Source organism: Zea mays, chromosome 1 (assembly GCF_902167145.1).
Source record: "Zea mays cultivar B73 chromosome 1, Zm-B73-REFERENCE-NAM-5.0, whole genome shotgun sequence".
NCBI lineage: Eukaryota > Viridiplantae > Streptophyta > Magnoliopsida > Poales > Poaceae > Zea > Zea mays.
In genome coordinates, this window is record NC_050096.1 from 70,573,215 (window position 1) to 70,596,665 (window position 23,451).

General features: G+C 41.4%; 1 protein-coding gene, 1 long non-coding RNA gene and 1 pseudogene across 4 annotated transcripts; all 3 read left to right on the forward strand.

Moving 5' to 3' along the window:
• The first annotated feature begins 1,125 nt into the window (after positions 1–1,125).
• Positions 1,126–3,285, forward strand: LOC109943426 (uncharacterized). The gene is made up of 2 exons (XR_002266116.3): positions 1,126–1,679; positions 2,827–3,285. It is a non-coding gene; the product is annotated as an uncharacterized lncRNA (long non-coding RNA).
• Positions 3,286–7,589: 4,304 nt separating this feature from the next.
• LOC103644709 (3beta-hydroxysteroid-dehydrogenase/decarboxylase-like) lies at positions 7,590–22,205 on the forward strand (annotated as a pseudogene). Its single transcript, XR_002266117.2, has 9 exons — positions 7,590–7,945; positions 8,055–8,146; positions 8,281–8,414; positions 17,918–18,076; positions 19,715–19,837; positions 19,914–19,993; positions 20,809–21,016; positions 21,125–21,195; positions 21,962–22,205. The product of XR_002266117.2 is annotated as a 3beta-hydroxysteroid-dehydrogenase/decarboxylase-like (transcript).
• On the forward strand, positions 9,680–13,691 carry LOC109943427 (uncharacterized). Of its 2 annotated transcripts, XM_020546403.3 has the most exons (3): positions 9,680–10,762; positions 11,972–12,758; positions 12,847–13,691. In XM_020546403.3, the coding sequence occupies exons 1-3, from the start codon at positions 10,268–10,270 to the stop codon at positions 13,296–13,298; spliced, it is 1,734 nt and encodes a 577-aa protein (XP_020401992.1). In that variant the 5' UTR covers positions 9,680–10,267; the 3' UTR covers positions 13,299–13,691. The 2 variants fall into 2 exon arrangements, with proteins under 2 accessions (XP_020401992.1, XP_023157057.1); XM_023301289.1 differs by lacking the exons at positions 11,972–12,758; positions 12,847–13,691 and adding an exon at positions 11,158–11,907 and having other exon boundaries at positions 9,680–11,071.
• Positions 22,206–23,451: the final 1,246 nt, after the last annotated feature.

Below are 23,451 nucleotides of genomic sequence, written 5' to 3' on the forward strand. Positions count from 1 at the left end.
CCGATGAATTACGTGTGTATTCCCTTAGTTCAACCTCGTGCGAAGGAAGATTTGCAATAGTAGACTTATCAAGCGCACACACTAGCCTTTTATGATCATTTTGTATATCCCCTACGATACGTTGCATCTGCTCTCGCTGTTCGTCTATGTAAGCTTTAAGAGATTGGAGTTCATTGGTGCTACTTACATTGGGGGTATTCATAGTAGGTCGGAGCGAAGCCAGATCTGTCGCCTGTTGCTGAACGACTTTGTTGTTCCTGTCCACCTTGAAGTCGGCCAGAAATTTTGCCTTTGCTTCCTGGATCAGCCGCTCCTAGCGCTCCTCTAATAGGAACTGTTCTTCAGCCTACAGGTTTCCCATGTCGGCTTGATGATATTGCTGGTGGAAACTTCAGAGCTATCATTTGAACCAGCCATTGGGGGCCGATCTCGATAGGTCTATATGAAATCGTCCCCAGCGGAGTCGCCAAAAACTATGTTGACACCTTTTTCGGACGCCAATCACTCAACACAAACCGTGGCGGTGCTCTCTGCACAGGGGCGGACGGTCCGCGGCCAGGGGCCAGACGGTCCGCGACCTGGCGCAGGGCTAGGGTTTCCTGCCAGTCGGTCGGACGGTCCGCGCCCTGGGGTCGGACGGTCCGCGCATGCACAGGGGGCGGCGAAGGTCGCCAGCGGCGCCTGGATCTCGCTCCCGGGAGGGATCCCGTCAGGGAGGAGATATCCTAGGAGTTGTCTAGGCTCGGGTAGACCGACCTAGACTCCTCTAATCGACGTAGAGTCGAAGAGAGGCGGGGAATTTGGGGATTGAGAGGCTAAACTAGAACTAGACTAGAACTACTCCTAATTGTACAGGAAATAAATGCGAGATAAAAGTGTTATTGATTCGATTGATGATTACAAATCAGCCGTATATCTCTGTATTTATAGAGGAGGGGGGATGGACCCTTTACAAAATAATCTCCCGAGCTAATTCCACGAATTTAGCTAACAACCGTATCACAAAACTCGGAACCCTAATCTGCTCTGCGCACGCGCGAACCGTCCGCACCACCAGTGCGGACCGTCCGGTCCCATGGGCCGCACCGTCCGGTCCTCATTTTGGTACTCAACACAGTGTAAAATAACCCCAATAGCGTTTATAGGTAAAAAAACTCATTGTTGCCCTTTCAACAGTGCCTCCTTCTCCTCCCCGACAGCTTTGCGTCCCGCATCCACTCGCTTTGGTCGCGCAAATTTGCGTGTCGCGAGATTTCCCCCAATCGCCCCAGCGCGCCCGCCCGCAATTTCTTTCCCACGATTCCCGCATTCTTGCCTCGTGCGCAGTAGTGTTGGTGGTGGAAGGCAGGAGACGCTCGAGCGGCGGTGGACGAGGCGGGGGGGGGGGGGGGGGGGGGGGGGGGGGGGGGGGGGGGGAGGGGTATTGGTGGAAGTGTTGCTGGTGGTGCACATTTATGAAGCCCGGTGCGGAGCACGGAGGCCATGAACGCCTGGTGCTGCTCGTGCAAAATGGCCCTGTCGAGGTCGCTATGGCCTGCGCCGGTGGACGAGCCCTTGGTGTTGGCCATGCGGAGCCGGGACGTCGTCTGTGTATGACCTGCAAGAGAAGAAGGGAATGGCGGGGTCAGGTGGTGTGGTGTGGTGGTGGCCACGACTATGTTGCCATTGAAGAATAAAAGGTTTATTCTAGGACACAATAATCCCTCTGTGAAGAAACATTTGTATCATTTACCCAAAAAACCCCATCCTGATGGTGATCTCTTTGTGTTCTCCTGAATCTGCTATTTTTTGTATATTCCCTCCGTTTTTAAATACAATATGTGAGGTTTACGATTTTGAACTAACTGTGAAAAATAAAAATTGTGTTCTCTTAGCTTAGCTGTTGACCTCAATCTCTTTATTTGCTTTCATATTTTTGAGGATCGTGATGTGAATGAGAGTCATGATCATTGCCTACGACGAAGCGCTCTTATTATTCAGCAGCTTAACATTTGTGTTGACTTTAGTTTATAGTCCATACTTTGTAAAGTTTGTTGTTGCAAATGCTTCAGTTTGCTAGATGTCAATTTAGTAAATGTCAGTGTGGTAGATGTTCAGTTTGGCTTCTTCCTGTTTGAGACGAACTATTTAGCACATTGTTTTTTTTTCATATATATATGGTTCAGTTCAATTTCTATTTGAATACATGGATGTTTTACTTTTACATATGGTTCAGTTCACTTTCTTCCTGTTTGAGACCAACAAAAAAAACACTACATATCTTTACTTTCAGTTGGAGTATGACAGTTTGAGCGTTTCAGTTTGAAAGCACTTCAATTTGTTTAAGTTTGTCTGCACTTTTAGTTGGAGTACCAAGTGTGAGCACTCTCAGTTCTTGTTACTACAAGTCTGAAATACGTCATTTTCCTCTGTGGCGTACTATGTAGCACGGTATACACGGAAATGCTTTGGGACATTGGCTTTTCCCTGACCATGTGACTCGTTTTAAATATTGGGCAATTCAATTTTGAGGGAGCTGCTGTGCGCCAAGGTGATTTTAGCCTATAAAAACGTGTGTGGTGCCCCTAAAAGCTGATTTTGGGGCTGGTTTTTTTTCACAGACTGTTGGAGTTGCTCTAAGCCAACAGTTCTACCATGACTTTACTCCACGCAACAGTCGCTTCGTGACGCCCGCCGCGACCTCCGCCTCGCGTCGTCGTTCCCCAGGAACTCCGACGCGCAGGACGAGCTGTAGGCCAGCAACGCCGAGGCCAACTTGGTGTGCATTAGTTTCTATGCTTCATGAAAACTGTCTTTGCTGCTGACAGACGACTTATATTGACGCAGGAATAATCTACCCACACATTGTCAACGTCTCTCTATCCTGCTTGGAGGAATCCTCTCGTGGGGACTCCATTGTTACATCCGGAGAAGGTTATTGTTGACCGGAAAGGAAACATCAAGGTCTCTGATTTGGTCTCGGTGCTTTACCATCATATCTTAGGGTATATGATAAATAATTTTCTAGACTGTGAAATGATTTCAGCAAGTTGATCGCTCATTGTATTGCATGATATATTTACTTTCATATTGATGGATTGTTGCATACAACCTGTGGTAGCCCTTACATTGCCCTTGAGGTGAAGAAAGCCTGACCACTCCCAGGCCAAACAATTTTTGGTGTCCAGTTATTAATTTCTTGTGCCAAATGCTTGCAGTTTCTGTAGAACAGAAGATACGATGTATCATTATCAGATATTTGGTCTAGTGGTGTGACTATTTATATAATGCTCGTATGATATCTTCCGTTTGATGACCAAAACATTGTTGTTCTCTATCAGAAGGTACTGAATCAGATAAAAGTGAAGTGATCTTTATAGTTTAGTTGTAGTATTTCTGTGACACCATTTTAATTATGTTGTTGGATTTATGGGCTAGGTCCAATTGAGAAATTCAATTAAATCCTAGAAAAATCTCAAAAGCCCATGTATGGGTATGACTAGGGAATGGTGGACCAAATAGTGTCATATTGCTAGTCCAAGTGGAGTGAAACTAGTTTAAATATAGAGGCTACACTCACTCACCAAGTCATGGATGAGAGGAGAGCGTATGGAGAACCACATGCGCGCTCGCTCGCCTCGTCGGGGCGGGGCGGGGCGAAGGGCGCAGGTGCACGACAAGCGCGTGAATGGTCCGCCAAAATCCGGGCCCTCGCCTTGCGGGGGCGCGGCTTCCTTTTGCCGTTTTATTTTTTGGTTGCTTGGCCGTTGAGTTTAGAGCCATAACCGATCGCGATAAGGACCTGAGCCATTATCGGAACGCGAGTCTATCGGTTCGTGGATAACGTGCAGATCGGATCTTGTCGTCGAACCAGCTGCTTCAACGTCATCGGCCATGCTGCTTCGACGTCATCAGCCCCGCTGCTTCGACATCGTCGACCCTGCTGCTCATGGCCCGTGTCGTCTACCAGTATATCTGATCAGTGCGCATCATATGATTTGACGGTCATGATTTATATTCGGAATTTAATCTGAAAAATGTCTAATATTTCAACATATGCTACTTTTTCGTTGCACGGTCCATATTTTTAAGGGTGATACTCAGATCCCAGAGTGGCTTTCTCCTAGTGTCCGAAATCTTCTTCGGAGGGTTTTTGAACCCAACCCGATCAAGCTAATCACCATGGCAGAGATATCATTTTAATTATGCTATCTGCTTACATGTAACCGGTGTTGGTGCTCTCAGTGTATTCTCAGGCCTAAGCTAGCTTGTGTGGTTATAAGTTACTAAAGTTGACATGGGTATGTCCTTCGAAGTTCCAAGTATTTTTTTCCTTTTTATTATCTTGCTTAGATAGATGGGTCATGTATGCGCGTACCTGGGAAACGAAACATTTGCTTTCGGACGAGGAAATTTATTATCGAATAATTTGTGTACCGTCGCAATGCACATGATACATTTAGTATTATCATCACATTATGGTTTGAAGCCTGTTCATAGTAAAGTTTTGTGTATGAGCTCATATTATGTTATGCTTGGTGAACTTGTGTTCATGGAGATTGATCATTCTTGTTTTATCTGCAGCTATGATTTGAAATCGACAGCTTCATAGATGTGCTTGTCGTGGACCACAACTCCACAAGCACCGCCAGCTGTTCCGTCTCAATCCTCATGTATACCATTTGAATATGGGCATTTTCACTTGAATAAGAATGAGAGGATAGACACACAATATTCTGAATTTGCAGACTTCCTCTTGTAATTGTTCAGAAGTCGACGATATTCTTGCAGCACTATTTTGAACCTAGAGTACACTATGTGATTCACTGACGTAAACACACTGCTTCTGAATTTTCAGTATGTGTACACATAATTGATGTGTCCTCCTCGCTCAACTCTTTGCAATGATGAGACAGCAACTCTCATCTGTTATTCTGTCCTTTTTTATGTCCATTTTAGTTCAGTTTTGAAAGATAGGAAAGTTCAGTTTTGACTAAAAAACCTATAGGGAAGTCAATGCTTTTGCCTTTAAGAGAGTTGTGCCTTAGGATACTACAACTTCTTAACATACCTCTTGCTAAATTACCTCTTGACACATGTACCCTCTTCTAGATTACATTGACCCCCTCAACAAGTGATGCTGCATATATAGTTTGCTAAAAAAAGATTGATGTTGAAATTTAGAGCTTCCCAGGTGTGCCTCCTAGGTGAATGAAGAGTGGTATAGTGCAACATATGTGTTTTATCTGATTTCTTTTTTGCAGGTTGGTGCTAATATCGATGACACTGAAGTTGCGACAGTTAGTTCCTCTATAACCAAGGAGCGGAAAATGGATTAAAGCTCATTTCTCTTTCACATAACGAGGGATGTCTCACTGAAACTGGTGTAGCAACGTGCTTGGCCCACGGCGCACGGTGGCACCTCGCCCTCATTGCTCTCCACTCCAGTGAGCAAATCTGGATGCCCTGACCACTTGCCTTGCTTGGCGAGAACCCGAGCACCGTCCGAGCAACCCACTGATGCTCCCTAGCCCGCCCTCGCGTCTCAAATGACCACGCATGCGGTTCGACAATGGCGGAAGGTGAACGAAGATTCTAGTACACCGGTCCCACGCGCTAGTGACTCCGACAGAAGGGAGGCGGCTGACCCACGGAGTCCGTGCGTCAGTAGCTGGCTCAAACGCGGGTGAGGCGCCTGGCCAGCAAGGCCCGCATGATGGCACCCACCGACTGGGGGACTGGCGGGAAGAGTAGCTAGGTCAGGTGAATGTCGGTCAGATAGGTAAATTTGTGTTTTTCTTTTTGTTTCCTTTTATTTTGTTAAGTTTTCTATTTCAATTTTTTAATTAATTTCCAGTTTCAGATTCAATCTAAATTCAATTCAATATGCAACATTAAAATAATTTATTAATTCTTCCTTATTTTATTTGTTCAATCAAACAACACTTTTAAATATGGAACTAAATAAGCAAGAATTTCACTTAGTCACATATTTGAAGGATTTCTTTATTTTCCCTAAAATTTGGGTATTACAATACCAAATGTCCTCTCCACATCCTTCCATGTCTCTTCCTGGCATGCAACAAACATCCACTGCTTTGGAGTCTATAGTAGCGAAACGGTCTTCACAAACATATACCACCGAGGGTATATACCATCAGTGAGGTAGTACCCATGCTTGTACTCATGAACATTCACCGTAAAGTTCAAGTTTGGTGCTTCACCCTTAAACGCACCAGTGAACAATGGTGAATGGTTGAGCACGTTCATGTCATTGTTCGATCCCACCACCTCAAAAAAGCAAGCCATATACCATACCCTTAAACTCTCCTTCGGTCATGTTGTGTCGAAGTCGGACGAATACATCACAACAACACTTGATTGGAACGAAACAAGTGTGAGAGGAGAATGAGGAGGTGTTAGAGAAATTTAAAGTGAGGGTTGTGTGAATGATCTAAAAAACTTCTCCTTTATGCATAAATGAGGTTCCAAGTCTTTTAATTTTACTTTTATTTTTGAATTTAAAAATAGAACGAACCAATAAGATCACGCCATATGGCAATCGGTGGACGCTACCGACCATGACAACAACGTAGAGGTTGATACCAACCCTGCCGATGGATCGGTAGCTCCATCGATCACGAGTGTGCACCGTCCGGCAGGCGATACCAACCGGTTGATATGCCACATGAACGGCTGGTATCGCCTTCCATTCACACCAGTCTAACTGATGATCCACTAAGGGCCTATTTGGGAGGGCTTCACTTCAAAAATGCTGGGTACGTTCTAGCTTCTTCCATCCAAACAGGTATAGCTCCACGAGTCTAGCTTTGAAAAAAAAATTGAAACTAGATACCAATTTCATGAAATTCACGAAGCTCATCAAAAGGTGTTTCACAAATATTGTTTTCATACCTCTTCATAAAGACACCACTGATCACACAACATAGCGCTCAGTTCTCTCGTGGCAGCCACTAACCATCAAGGGTAACCAAAAAACTCACACAAACCAATTGTATTACAGAAGTCGAAGTCCATGTGCAAGTCAAACACTTCTCGAACCCAGGCCACTTCAATAATTTGTTGGGGCTATTTTATGGTGAAGTTGGAAAACTGAGGCTGAAAATTTTGAAGTGGAACCCTTCCAAACAAACTCTAAATAAATCACATGTAGTTTTGAAGAGTTTAAAATCTAGTAATTTGTGCGGCAAACCAATATGTGAAATGCAATGGCTACGACTTCCATGGAGATGGCGCGGAGGAAGATAAATAGCCCCGGCCCCTTGTAGATTCTAGCTGCTGGTTTCAAAAACATTTTATATATAGGCAATACATGCAAGAGTCGAGTTGTAGCTAGACGGAACCGTCTATAGTCTTGATAAATCCCTCACCTCGCTCGTACAATAAGGATGAATGATACGGTACGTACTGTATTTATTATTATGTTGAGGATAGAACGTACTCCCATTAAAAGTGGTCTAACGAAACGAAAGCGGGACGGTTGGCTTGCTATCTGTATCATTTACACGAGCCTTGAGTTGAGGACCTTTCAACTCGCTCGTCGCCTGCAGCTGGCTATAAATAAAAGTGAACACGCACATATACAAAACAGCAAAGTGGTCGGCGTACGTACGTGAACACACATCGATCTCGATATATCTGTCTAGTTAGCTAGCTAGTAGACATATGGTGGGCTCGCAGTACGACGACGACGACGATGACAATGTTGTTGTTGGTCGCCGGCAGACGAGGTGGTACGCGGTGACCGGCGGCCGGGGGTTCATGGCGAGGCACCTGGTGGCGGCCTTGCTCCGCTCCGGTGAGTGGCGTGTCCGGGTCACTGACCTCGCCCCTACTCTAGCCCTCGGCCATGGAGAGACAGAGGGGATTCTGAGCGACGCTCTCCGTGATGGCCGTGCCGTCTATGCCTCTGTTGATGTCTGCAACCTTGACCAGCTTACCAAAGGTCGGTACGGTGGTGGTGATATATACTTGCCTGATGCTAATTAACCAAGAGTACTGCTTTGCTAGCTAGCTCGATATTTTAACATTGTTGGTTTCTTTTGTATACCCAGCCTTTGAAGGGGTAGACGTTGTTTTCCACACAGCTGCTGCGGATCCTAGCAAGAACAACCTGCAACTTCACTACAAGAGGTTAACGTGGAGGGTGAGTACGTTATCATCAGCATTCATAGAATGACACAAGTAGAACAAAAAGGAGACCAAATTAATTAAATTTGCTAATATTTATCTATTTATTGATGTGCTATATATATATATACCGACGACACGTATATACAGGAACGAAGAATGTAATTGACGCTTGCAAGATATGCAAGGTGAAGAGGCTGATCCACACCAGTACTAGTGCTGTTGTGTTTGACGGCGTTCATGGACTTTTTGACGCGGATGAGTCATTGCCATACCCAGATAAGGTTATACTACCATAATAAGAAGATATATATATATGATTTACTGAAAAAGCATTATATATATATATATATATATATATATATATATATATATATATATATATATATATATATATATATTGTGATACCTTAATTAGATATTGATAATCATTCAAGCACTATGTTTTACACTGCATCTTTTCTCTTCAAGCAATGATCGATTCACAAGATGAGAAAGTGACCATTCTTTGACTAAGAGGTTGAATTATTCTGGCACATTTTTTAGAAAAGATTTTTAGGATCATTAGATCCACATTTACTAAAAAAATGATTATTAGGGACGGTTGACTTAGCAATCCCTAAAAATGATTTTTACAAACTTTAAAAAAAAACATATTTAGAAGTTGTGAAAAACTCAACCGCCCCTAAAAAAACATGTGTAGAAGAGGCCTCAAAACTCATGACCTCTAGCCTTTGTACGTATATACCAATGTTGTTATAAAAAACCATACTTTTATCTAAAACGAGAAAAGCACATTTATAGAGTTAGATGTAGCTTAGGCCATTGGTCTTACAAGAAACCTCATATATAGGCCCTGTTTGGATCCAAGTGCTAGAGCTAGTTTGGGCTAGTTTGTGCCAAACTAGCCAAAAAATTGCCAAACAGGAGGGCTAGAGCCAGTTTTTTGTAACTAGCCCACCCAAAAAAACTCTCCCCACTAAGGGGTGATTATTGAGGCTAGTTTGTTGGAAGGCCCACTAAAATTCTTATTTCTCTCAGCCTTCCGCACGGGATCCGCAGGAACGTCCGTATCTTTTCTTCCACACGCAGCGAAGGACCGGCGCCGCCGTCGAACCGAAGAAACGTCGCCGTCCTCGAGCAGCCGCCGTCCTCGAGCAGGTCAGCCTCAACAACACAGCGTTCGTCCATTCGAGCAGGTCAGGCCATAATCTGAGCCATGCGGCGAGTAGAAGCAAGCAGCGGCATGCGCGTCAGGCCATAATCTGAGCGCGACAGCTCGGCAGCGTGCGCGTCGCACAGCAAGCGGCGCAGGGGCTCGGCGCCTCGGTGGTGCGGCGGGCGGGTCTCGAAGAGGCTGTCGACGCCAAGGCGGGAGCAGAGCGCGCACGGCGGCGCGAGGCCGAAGAAGGCGGCGAACCGGGATATGAGGTAGGAGAAGACGCCGTTGGCGAGGAGCAGCGCGATGAGGATCCACTCGAGCAGCGCGTACGCGAGCACCCGCGCGACGCGGTTGCTCTTCTTGCACAGCGACGCGGCGAGGCTGGCGCCCGCCCCGGCCCCCGCCACGGGAGCCTGCGACACCATCCCCACCACAGCAAGGTTGCTTGGGAACCGTAGCCAGAATGCGGTGGAGACGACACCGACGTCGCAGCCGGGCTTTGCCGTGGAATCCAAGGAAGCACAAAAACTAGTGCCTTCCGTCCCGAATCGTTCCCCTGCGCCCCCAGAATTAGACTGGGACGGAGCGGAGAACGCAACCCGAACGTGATTCGTCAGTGGCAAGCAACCACTGGCGAACTAGGTTCCTCCGGATCAAAAAAAAGGAAAAGAAACTCTGCACAAAGTCCTCCCTGCTACTTCTATGGATTGCAGCAAAGACGAGTTTCTTTCACAGGCGGAATCGAGGACCGAGAACGGGATCAGAAATTCGAAAGAGGAACGAACGAAATCTTTACAGGCAGAGGAGCTGGGGCGGGAGGGATGGTCCGTTGTTTTTCTCTGAGAAGGAATGAGGAAAACAACGGATTTGTTTTGGCTAATTTCTTATTGAATGTATTTTCGACTATTGTAATTTACTAATTTATCTACTGTTATTGGCTCATTTTGTTACTGCATATGCAGCCTCACCGTTGCCATGGACGGCGATGCCTTCGACCTCAACTCGCAGGCGCCGGAGACTGATGGTTTCTCGGGGCTTCAGCTGTACGGCAACATCCTGTCCGAGTCTGATGGTCTGTTCGATGGTCGTGCCAGCGGCTCTGTGCTTCCTCCGTATCGCCCACCGTGTGCCGGAGGCGGTGACGCGCGGGCAGCTACAGCGGCACCCTACGCTCGGCAGCTGCTCTTCGACGGCTCCACCTCGGCGGCAGGCAACACAGTTCGTCAGCGGGCGAACTCGGCCGCAGCAGCACCCGTCCGTCGTCAACAGCTCAACAACACAGCGCGTCGTCGCACCAACAGCCAAGGCGCACCGCGTCCGCCACCACCGAGGGCACAGAGGGCTCCGAGGACACAGAGGGCACCCAGGAGTGCAGTCCGTGGGCAAGCATCCGGCTCCGGCGCTCCCTTCAACAACGATGAAGCAATGGAGGATCACGTGGAGGACTTAGCTAGCTCCGGAGGTCCCCCGGTGAGCAATGTTGATCGAGCCCATTGGAGTGATGAAAATAATGCTTGTTTGTTAGAATTGTGCATAGAGCAACGTAGAGCAGGAACATACAATGGTGCACAAATGACCGGTGAAGGGTACCAAGCAGTTGTTGACGGATTATTTGTTAGACGGAGGTTGGTGTACTCCCGTGGATCGATCAAGAACCAACTAACCGTACTGAAGAGTATCCATGGTTTTTGGCGCTACTTACAATCGCACACAGGGTTGGGGAGGAGACCTGACGGATCCATTGATGCAGATTCTGAGCATTGGGCAACACACACAGAGGTATACTTCTTCATCCTAGTAAAATTAAATACAGCTTAATTAGTGTAATGTTACTGATCAAGTTTTATGTTGTCTTATATTAACAGAAAAAACCATACTTGAAGAAGTTGTTGTATGCTCCTCCAGCCAATGAGGACTTGCTTGATGAATTGTGGAGAGGCTACACAGTGGATGGCAGCACGGCCTTTGTGCCTGGAGATGATTATGGTGACAATGCTGGCCAAGACGCAGGGATAGAGGATGAAGAAGAAGGGTTTCAGGCAACACCTACTAGTACCCAGAGGAGCCTGAAAGGCAAGAGGCCATTGAGCAGCACTACTAGCACTTTGACTAGTCCAGTAAAGAAGAGTAAGAGCCCGATGGTGAAGATTGTCAAGGACATAGCAAGTACCTTCAAAGAGTCTGTTGTAGCCAACACTAAGCAAATGGAGAAACGTGCAAATCAGAAGGCAGAGTTTTCTGTCAAGAGGTGTCAAGAACTTGCATTTGAGTGTGGCATTGAGAGAACAGTTGACAACGTGTATGCTATGTCAAAGTTGTTCGCAACAGAGTTTCAAAGGGAGTTCTTTTGTGGCCAGTTAACTCCTGAGCTTAGGTTGGGTTTCTTCAACAAATGGTGCAGGGACAACAATTTGGAGTAGAGAACCGTTATCTCATATCTATGCATAGTAGTGAACCTTTATCTATGTGTGTGCTGAACCTTTATCTATGTGGTGTAATGAACCTTTATATATGTGTGTTCGATCTTGAAGTAATATCTGTGTGTGTAATGAACCTTTATCTATGTGTGTGAGGTCTTGAAATATTATATACGTGTCTTGAAATATTTGAACTTATCTATGAGCTGTGATGTCTAGTCTTATGCAACGTCCTTATAGTTTGTTAAATGTGTTGAAGCAGGAAGATGATGATGGCATCATGTATGAGGAAGAAGAAGCCGATGGAGGCAGCTCAAGTGAGGATGAAGTTATATCCAGGTGTCGCAACAATTTGGTGCAACAACAAAAAATGATTGTGCAGTTGGTTCCTATCTTGGGTATGTACTCTGATAACTACTTCCTGAAACTACCTAAGAGGGTCGCTGGGGATTCTGGTTTGGAATGGGTGCAAGAGACACTAGCAAGAGATACCCAATGTTACAACATGTTTAGGGTTGAGAGGCCTTTATTTTATAGACTGCATAATACTTTGGTCCGTAGATATGGGTTGAAATCCACTAAAAAATTGACATCTGTAGAGGCTCTTGCTATGTTTTTATGGATTGTTGGAGGCTCACAGGCAGTTAGACAGGCTGACAACCGTTTTAGGAGGTCTCTGGAGACAGTAAGTAGGACATTTAGCAGAGTTTTGACATGTCTCCTGAAGTTAGCACATGACAACATTGCACCCAAGGACCCAACATTTGCAGAGATGCACCCAAATTTAGAGAATCCAGCATTTTGGCCAAACTTCAACGATTGCATAGGAGCTATCGATGGGACACATATCAAGGTTGTGGTTGATAAGAGTAAGAGGATTCCATATTTGAACAGGCACAATGAGACCAGTCAAAATGTGCTTGCTGTTTGTGATTTTGACATGAGATTTACCTTTGTGTTGTCGGGATGGCCTGGTTCAGCACATGACATGAGAGTTTTCAAAGATGCCATAACTACTCATCACCACAAATTTCCACATCCACCACCAGGTTTTCTTACTTCACCTTTCTTGGAACAATTTTAAACCAATTAAACTAGTTCATCTAAGTCTCATCGTTTACCTTTCAAAATATGTAGGCAAGTATTATGTGGTTGATGCGGGTTACCCAAATCGTCCGGGATACCTTTCACCATACCGGTGTACAAGGTACCATGTCGAGCAATGGCATAACGGCCCACCGCCCCAAGGTATGAAAGAAGTCTTCAACCATGCACATGCCAAAGTTAGAAATGTGATAGAAAGAAGTTTTGGAGTGTTGAAGATGAAGTTTAGGATTTTGTTGAACATGCAAAGATTTCCAGAGGACAAGCAAACTAGAATTATTGTTGCATGTATGGCTCTTCACAATTTTATTCGAGAGAGTAGAATTGCGGATCGAGAATTCGAAGCATGTGATGCCGATGAAAATTATAACCCAATGCCTAGTTCTGCAGCATCAACATGGCCAGAAGACGAACCTCTTGTTGAAGATGTCAACATGAATGCCTTCCGTGATGACTTAGCTCATGCTTTGTTTCATGAAGTGTAATTGTTTTTAATATTGATTAAGGACTTGTTGTGATTTGGATGTTTGATTTGTGAAAAAAAAATTATTTGTGTTATTTGTGTGTGGGAGAAGCCACACAAGAGTTTGCCACACTAAATCCGGATAAGGAAAGGTTTAAATGAGACAAATAATTATAAAATAGCATTTATTGTAAACTAGCCTTTGGATCCAAACACGTAGAGGGCTAGAGCTAGTTTGGGCTAGAGTTAGAGCTAGAAACTAGCTCTAGCTCTAGCCGGGTTTGAAGGATCCAAACAGGGAGCATGTACCCTTAGACTATGGATCAGGTTTCCAACCATAAGAGACAGGTAAGAGACTGCACGATACAATCCTAAGTCTCTAGATTATAAATGTAGTTAAGAGACATGGAGAATCGTATAGAGACGGAATCTATTCGCAACTTGGAGTGCGGACGTAAACATCATCCTAAAACTCATTATTGTATCTTAATCCTTGTAGCTACTCTTTCCTAGCTTTTCCTTGTGCATACTGCATACCAGCGGATCGATCTAGCTATATATCCTTGTATAGGCTTCGATATCTCCATCCTTGTGTGCTGTACGTAGATTCTGACACAGCTTCTCATCCTAGCGTCCAGCACTCTTGATTGTAGCTCGGTTCCTAGAAATGCAGTACATAGTGGACCGGATACTAGGCGACGCGACACAGACGTGATTTTTGTGGTGGAGATTACAATGCGGCAGTGGTGTCAGTGTGCGCGCGCCCACGAGCTGGCGCCTAGCTGGCCGGCCATGATCCGACATGGCTGATTGGCTGCTGCATGACCTTTTGCAGACGGGCAGACGGCCGGTGCGCGAGCGGCAGTGTTCACGCGGGTGTTGTCCCCGGCGTGTTCAGCTAGTAGGCTCTGCGTCGACGAGAATTGCGGGGTGGGGGCAGGGGAAAACGCCAAGGAGTACTGCGCGCGCTGTGCCGTGGGGTTAGCCTATCCCAGCGGTTTCCTCTAAATTTTTTCTCTTATATCATTTTTTTGCGTTACATCATCAACATTTCACTCTCTATTTTCTCATCTCTCGCAGCGGTTCCCCCTAAATACTTCTCCTATACCCCACTAAAACTATAAAATATCATTTTCTATACCTACTTTTCATCTACTATCAATTTTTCTTCTACTATTAATTGAAGGCGGGCCCACAGTTACAGTAGAAAGGGGGACTCGGACGCGCGCTGCAGCTGGGGGGAGAGAGAAGAGTACCGCGGCGTGGGGAGCGATGTAGGGAGCCACGCTGCGGGCTGCCGCGTGCGCCTGTAGCCGCCATGCAAGGGGAGGGGGCGGGCGCGCGGCAGCCGCTGCGGGCAGTCTTAGGGTATCCTGGGCAGGGCGACTTACACTCTGTCACGGTGTAAAATAGCGGAAGCATAACTATTGTATTTGTAGAATGAAGTTGAATGAGACGGATTGATATGCTTGGTAACATGGGTTTACCAAGAACTTATTAGGACGTGTTCGTTCTCCTTTCACAAACCATAGGTTGAAGCAATCCCATAGAATGAAACCAACAGGGCTTTAAAGATTTATAATAACTAAAGCAAGGAATAAAGTGGGATTTAGGCCTAGTTTGGGGACTCCATTTTCTTAAAGGGTTTTTTAATTTTTTCAATGAAAAATGAACTAATTTTTCCTTCGGAAAATAAAAATCCCTTGCAAGATTAGTGTTCCCAAACTAGGCCTTAGATGATTCCAAGTGGAAAGGAATTTCTAGTGCCACAGTTTATATAGATAGTCTAGAACGCTGAAGAAACTAAAAAAATGCATAAGGTGAATTTTTAACGCAAAGTTTGAAAAAAAAACATTTTCGATAAAGCTTTGCAGAAAACAAACAAACAAACCAGGTTTTAATTTTGTTGTCGAGTTCTAAAAGTTTCGAGAAATCATTCGTTTTCATAGACGTACGGTTGACATCAGCAAATGCCTTGAAAACGCTATTTTCAGAGGTAGAGTATAACACTTAATTAGACTTGACTATCATTGTTGGGTCAAGAGACTCCCTGATGTTGCCGAAAAACAAATGGGTAGAAACAAAGTGGTAGTGATGAGGGTTTTCAATCAATGTCGGTTCTAAAAACCGACAATGATATGGACTTTGACCATCGGTTCTTGTCTCTAATTAATCGAGAATGATATATATATATATATATATATATATATATATATATATATATATATATATATATATATATATATATATATATATATATATATATATATATATATATATATATATATATATATATATATCCTCCTAATCGATGTTGGACCTAGTCAGAGTCCGACAGTATTGGTATAACAACACTATCAGTTGCATACACCAGTTCACAATGTTATACCTGTGACTATTGTCAAACTATATATTAAGCTGATGTTGATCTTATTTTCTTCGTTTTATTATTTAATTCTTTAATTGGTTTTTGTGTGATCCTTGTTATTTTATATGGTTACTAGACTCATATACATCATAAATCCATTCATATTTATATTACAAATATTACAACTGTAATGTATGTGCTACAACGAAAATATAGATATCACAATATTTTATTGATCATGGGTTGATTGTAATATTTCTTGCCCCTCAACTTTTAATGTGAGAAAGATCATTTTCTACTCAATGCCTCCAACACGATAAAAGCTGCTAGCTCATCTTAGACTTCTTAGATCCATCATGTTGTTCTCTTGTGCTATTATTGAAGCAAGATAATATCTAAATGCATCTGTGTTATACATAAGAGCAGTGTGTTTTGTTGAATTAATCGATATAGATGAAATGGGAAGCACATGTACCATTTTATTTTCTTCACTAGGAACTCGCATTCGTCGTTAGCCATCGCATGGTCTAGGGTTTGTGTATCAACCTCGAGTTGCCTTAACTTGTCCTCGTCCAAATTTTTCTTAACAGTGGTTGATATTATAAAATGCAAAAGGCGACAAAATTATAACCTCGAATATGTTATTTAATTAAAAAATATATTTCACTAGCTTTACTTACTTGTTTAACACTGTGAGTAGGTGATTGATCCGAGAATGTGTCATTCTCTTCGAGTCCCACACCTCAATATGTGATTGTACAAGTTTGGTGTCTACAAGGATGTAATAGAACCTTTGCTCACAAAATCATACTTAATAAATAATTTTAAAAAGATAAGAAGCACAGGAATTAGGGTCAATAACACATATTGAAAGATGTAGGCTAGGAGTATGCTCGATCTATCTTTTAGTTTAGCTAAGATTACAATCAAAAGGCTAGTTTGATGTTTTATGTCAGCGCCCTTAGCATCATTGATTGTCTCATTTACTTGCATCGGGTCCAAAAAGATTATATGATCTAGTTGTTTCTCTAAAAAAGTTTACCTCCAACCTGCATAAGCATAGGATATGTTCAAATGTTGAACATATAGTTGATATATAATATCATGAACGTAGGTAGGTGCTTAAAAGTCCACAATATTAATATTTAGATATCGAGATCTCGTCTCTAGAAGAGCTGAAACAATGTCTCATATGAGACATATTGCATTTCATCATCTTCTTTTTACTAAAAATGTATCTGATAGGGACAACAATGTCGAAACCATGAACACCAACTTTATTAGTATCAAACATGTAATACTCATGCATCTCATACGTAGGTGATATCAATTGTTTCAACTTCTCTTTTGTAGCCACCCACATTTTCCCATTTTTCTAGTTGTATACTTCTTTTGTCACTTCCACTTCTTTTCTGCCACACAAGACCTATGTAGATTTCTCCATTGTGCAATTTAAAATCTCAACTATGTATGTATTTTCTGGTAACTCAATAGGATCTGAGAGCAATTTCCTACTACACAAAGTCATCGAATTCTTTAGTGCTCCATATGTGTGTAGTTTCCAACTCTAATAACATGGTATTGGCTTGTAATTTGCTCACTGAATAACTTTGATATAATAGTTTTTCCATCCTTTCTCATTATCTATAGCTTTTTTAGCTATCTAGCACTAAGGTATTTGCCCTCTATATTATGTAGCAACTGAGAAATGACATAGTCATACTCGGTATCGTATGTTAGCTAACATATTGCTATAGCATCCTCTCTCTCTCTCTCTACTGACTAGTGATAGGATACACGACACTATCGGCTCAAGCAACGAACTGACAATGGCATATCACTGCTAGCTTGATAACCTCAGTATCACTGTAGTTTCACAACTTAAACTGGTAGTGATATATCATCGTTGGTTTGTTGGTTGAGCCAACAGTGATATGAACCTTCACTGCAGGTTTTTAAGGACCCCTAATTATTTTATATTTTAAATTAGGAACAGGTAGTGAAAGTAAGCTATGTAGTAGCGAGAGCTATAATTTTAATATAATTTACTTAATAGAACAACCCCTAAAAATGTATTTGTTTCTGGAGTGGTTTGTAAGCTACAATATCCTTCTCACACTTACATGCAGTTTCTTGTGTTGCCCGTCTCTTGTAAATGGAAGTCATGTTCAAAAACCATTTATGTACTAGAGATATTGTTTAGTCACACAAACTAATAGAGTTCAGTGTACAAGCTTGTATATATTTTTGATCACCCACTTTTTTGTTGGCAGTTTCCTGATGCATATGCACAAACAAAGGCAGAAGCAGAGAAGTTAGTCATCAAGGCCAATGGCATTAATGGCCTTCTAACTTGTTGCATACGTCCTGGTAGTATGTTTGGCCCAGGTGACATTATGATGCCAACTTTGGATCGTTATGGATGGTCAAATGTAAGTGACTCTATGCTATATGGTTAATACTCCCTCCATCCTAAGAGCCAAAATATCTTAAGTTTTTTCTAAATTTATATAATAAACTAATAACATTTATGATATCAAATAAGAATAATTAGATTTTTATTAATTATATTTTCATATTATATGTACTTGATTTCATAAGTTTTTATAGTTGTTTATACTCGCTCCTTCCCAATTTATAATTTGTTTAACTTTTTGTATCAAGTTTGACTGATTCTTCTTATTCAAAATCTTTGCAAAAAAATTCAAAATCATACTTAAAGTATATTATATACTAAACAATATCACAATAAAATTGATAATAATTATGAATTTTTTTATTAAGACGAGCTGGTCAAATATATGGTAAAAAAGTCAAACGAATTATATATTGAAACAGAGAGAGTATATTTTTGTTAAACTTTAAACAATTTGACTCTAAAAATAGAATGACTTATAATTTAAAACAAAAGAAGTATTGCATAACTAACAAGGAAATTTAACTATACATCTATTTTGAATTATAAATAAATAATAGCTATATTTAGTAGGTGTTGACATTGTTGAGTGATGCCTCAACAACATTGCATGAGTTACATAAATTTAATGGCAAAAAGGGGAAACATCACAACCCAAGATCTGTGACTTCAATGCAGTCGCTAAAAGCCCTTGCATCATCTCACTATCAATCGCTAAAAACATATGCTGACTACACATATCTGACACTATAAGTGCCATCAGGATAAACCTATAGCAACAAACCGGCATGCATGATCAATCGTTTCCGAAGAGGAACAGACATGCATGATCAACAAACGAGTCCTCAATTCTTTCTTCTTCTCTGCGGTGCTCCTTTTTTCTTTTGTCAAAATAGAGAGAGGCGGTGGCTAGGCATGCCTCAGTCATGGGGGAGAGGTACAATGAAAAGAGAAAACAAAACGAAAGAAAGAAATACTTGGTCATGGCTCAATAATGTAACCGACGAGTACTGGAGCACATCTTTTTGTTCTTAAACTTTGTGACAAACATTTCGTGATCCAAACTTAAAACAATATAATGTGTATGAGCATTCAAACAAAATGAATTTGATGTGAGATCTATGTATCCATAAAATCCCATCATTGATCTAAGGATCAATCAAAATACCCAAGTTTGGCCTCTGTTAGTATGTCATGTCAATCATAGAAAAGTTGTTTAATGCTTATAAAGATCATAGTTATCCCTTATGTATCCATGAGTGTTACAACTAATCTTCTAAATAATTGCTAAATAAACTCTTTATGAGACGGAGAGAGAGTACAAAATATAACAACAATTTCCATGCAAACATGGTATCACCATTTATCTTTGGAGTTTAATTTGTTCATACCTTATTTCACTTGCCAAAATGAGGCCTAAATTTCCATGTAGTGTTAATAGTTTTCTGTCTATAGTTGTACTTTTGAAACTGTGCCAGTAATAGTGTTGCCTATAATAATACCAAGTCAAGTAAAAGTAATACAAAATTATTACAACTATCAGTGACATCATTAAGTATGTTTAACTAGTCTGGAGCCAATGCAAGAATTAATAGTAAGATTTAGGAACGACCAATATTTTTGTAAACAATCTAACTAGCACAACATGCTACAGGTTACTATTGGTGAAGGGAAGAACTATGATGATTTTGTGTATGTTGAAAATGTTGTCCATGGTCATCTTTGTGCTGATAAGACTCTTTCTACTATTGAGGGTGCAAGAACCAGTGGAGGAAAAGTATGTTCTTACTATTGAATGGAAACACATATTTCATCAATAAGATATTGTATCATGACATATTTGAACTTTTTAGGCATACTTTATAACTAATATGGAGCCAATGAATATGTGGGACTTCTTATATCTTGTTCAAGAAGAACTTGGATACAAAAGGTGTTCATTCTATGGATATATGCTTATACATCAATAGAACACTCTTATTTCGCATTATAGTTTATAAAATAGTTATTCAATGTGCACCTTAATTCATTTCATATATTTTTATTATGTCTGATTTTACAATGAAGTTCCTATATATTGCATTGGATGACTGTCAAGTGTAATCCTCTTGTAAAACTGCAATTTAATTGTAGAATCTTTGGTAGCGCACATGACGTAGAACATTACTTATAATGGTACTGTTTCACACCTATGAAAAAATTAAGCAACACAACCAGGATATTTATTGCAAGCCTACGATTTTGTCATTTGATCTTAATGCATTTCATATTTGAATGATAAATATTAATAACTAAAGTTTACTTCCTACAAAAATATCGAGAATTGTACCGATATATTACAAAAAATATGGTTCCTCAATGATAATATATACTTAAGTATCTACAATGTAATTCATGGTTCTAGTTTGTGTATTTATGGTGTAGTAATCATGTTCATTTATATATCTCTATAATATTTACTTATTTTTCATCTTCTTCGTTAAAAATATTGATATCCTATGAGCTATACATTATAAATATAATGTAGAGAAGGGGTTCAATTTAGAACAAATTTCTCCATTTATAATCTTTACTATGTAATTGAAATTTAAAATTTTTTGTTATTATTATGATACATATAATAGCTTATTTTAGCATTGTTACATATTTTTGTTTTGATTCATTTGACTATATATTTTCATAGTTATTAAAAGTGATACAAATTCAATCACATTGCTAATATATATGTTCGATTTTAATTTGTTTTAGAATATTCAAGATAAGGGTACCTATAATTGTTATCAAGCCAGCAAGCTATTTGATAGAGTTGGCATATAGGGCTGTTTTCTCTCATTTTGGAACTTGCCAGCCTCAAATACTAACACCGGCGAGGATTAGATATGTAACGCTCAATAGAACATTTAGTTGCAATAAAGCTGTTGAAGAACTTGGCTACAAACCTATTGTGACACTACAGGTTCTAAACCTAAACTCGTTTTCTATTATCTTCATTGTGTTCTCTATTGGTGTAGCCTATTTTTATTTGAAATGTCCATACACTTACAATTTCTTACTTATGGCCTAGGATGGTTTGAAGAAAGCGGTGAAATCGTATATTCAACTGAGGGATAAAGATTTACCTAAAATATAGTGAAGGTATGGATTTAACATCGATTGCCTCTGTACTCTCGTAGAGCATCTCTAGGAGTTTTTCTAAATTTAACTCTCTAAATTATCATTTGAATAGTCATTTACATAAAAACCACTTTCTATATCTTTTCAATCTTCAACAACCTTTTTATATCTTGTTTGCACTCTAGAGTCATTCAAGTTTTCTATATATGGCCTCCTTGATGTATAAGTTACATATTACTATAGATCTGTACATTGTCAATATTTTTCTAACAATTTTAGATGACAAAACAACTATGGATCACAAATTAATGAATACCAAATTACCAATACATGCTTATCAGAGCTAAGGAGCAAATTACAATAAATACGTAGTTTTGTTTCTGCTTGCATAAGTAATAAACTATTATTACTGGAAAACAAATATACGATGAATAGTATTTTTAACTTATTGTAGTAGCGATAAAGATATCTATGGTTAAAGTTTGATATGCATGATCTTAAAATAATGCTACCATAATGTATTATAAAAATCATGAAGACAACATCAACTCCACCGAGCACTAAGACTTTTTTTCCAGAAAAGAACTGTGTCCAGGAAAAAATAAATGAGGGCTACTGGGTGTGCAACACATCATGTATGTAGGTTGGAGTATATAACGATTGCACACATATCTTATCATTGCTTTGTGTGCAACATTAGAATACTATAATTATGATAGTATTGATTCTCACCCTATCTGAGTTATATTATCATGGATCTGTTGTGACATCTCATGTTTTTTCACAGTTGTGATGTAAAACAACTCTACCAAAATATCATAAGCCAAAGCCAGAGGTGATCGATGATGTCCCATCAATAAAAATCGGGTTTGTGTTTTTTATTATAATAAAAAAAGCTATGTAAAGGACTACGAAATATTGTTGTAATGCTCTAATGGTCAGGCATGTATTTATGTTATCTGGGACGTAGACGACATTATATTTGCTTTTATGTTCCTCTCATCATGTGAAATGTGAAGTTAAGGCTATCATAACTACTACTGATCCTTTGATTTGATAATAAGAGCCGGTTTAGGAGGGCTTCCGAGCAGCTAGATCTAGATCCTTGTTAGAGCCCTCCCAAACAACGTGCCAAAAACAGCTCTGCTCCAGGAGCAGGAGCCAATTCTAGGTTTGGAGCAAGAGCATGAGCACCTTTTCTACCTGTACGTATGGGCGAAGCTTCTTTGCACGCTTTCCCGGTCGAAGGTTTGCTTCGTCCATCAATAGAAATGCTCCTAAAATACACTTGCTTGTGCTGAAGCAAAAGGTTAAATGAGTGATCTTCGGCATAGAGGGCCCCAATAAGTTGCATCTGCATGTTCTGCATAGTGGTGCTTACTCGCCTGTGCCACGGACATGGATGCAATTATAGATGGTCAATAAGCACGAGACCCACGAGCCTGGAACGAAACCCGATGTTTGGGCCCGGTCCGAGCCCGGCACAGCCCGGTTCTATGCGGGCCCGGGCTGGCACGACACGAATAAGCGAGCCGGGCTCAGACAGGAAATTAGGTACGGTGGGCTAGCCCGGCACGCTCTGTTTACCTATAAGCCCGTTTTTTACATTAAAACGTGCTTACCGGCCCGTATAGCCCGCTTTTCGACCCGCTTTTTTCGTGCTAAACGGGTCGGTCCGGCCCGTTTAGGCCCGCTGCGGATCGGGCTCGAACAGGAAATTAAGCCCGAATGCTTAGGCGATCCGGCCCGGTTTTCTAACCATGCCTGGTGGGCCGGGCCCAAAACGCACCGGGCCCAGGCCGGGCCGGGCGGCCCGTTTGGCCATCTCTAGATGCAATGATGTCCTTTAACAATAATGTCATCTATTAGCTAGATTAAATATGATAGATAAGAGCCTTATCTTAATCACCAAACGTCATGTGGCTAACCAAACCAAAGTCGCACGCGACACCAAGGCCGTCCCTTTATAATCCAAGACCGTATTGTTCCAGCCCTTTCTGTCCACACTGTCTTAGGCACTCTTTAAATGCAATAGAGTTAATAATTAGTTGCTAAATTAGTTATAAACGTCTAAACAACCTAGCTAATAAATAGTTAATTATTTATTAGGTATTTAATTTCACTAGTAATTTTTAGCCAACTAACTATTAGCTCTAGTGCATTCAAACATAGCCTTAGAAAGCTTTGGGGCCTCCGGTCCTGTAGGCTCTAGACCTACAAGTTTGGGGCTTAGAGCCTGTTTTAATACAGTAGAGCTAATAGTTAGATGGTGTTTGG

What these genes read in the sequence shown, in the direction of transcription:
- LOC109943427 (XM_020546403.3), top strand. Translation starts at nt 10,268, where the DNA reads ATGGACGGCGATGCCTTCGACCTCAACTCGCAGGCGCCGGAGACTGAT. An exon ending in CTAGCTCCGGAGGTCCCCCG is followed by an intron (nt 10,763 to 11,971) that starts GTGAGCAATGTT and finishes GTGTTGAAGCAG; the next exon opens with GAAGATGATGATGGCATCAT. An exon ending in ATTTCCACATCCACCACCAG is followed by an intron (nt 12,759 to 12,846) that starts GTTTTCTTACTT and finishes CAAAATATGTAG; the next exon opens with GCAAGTATTATGTGGTTGAT.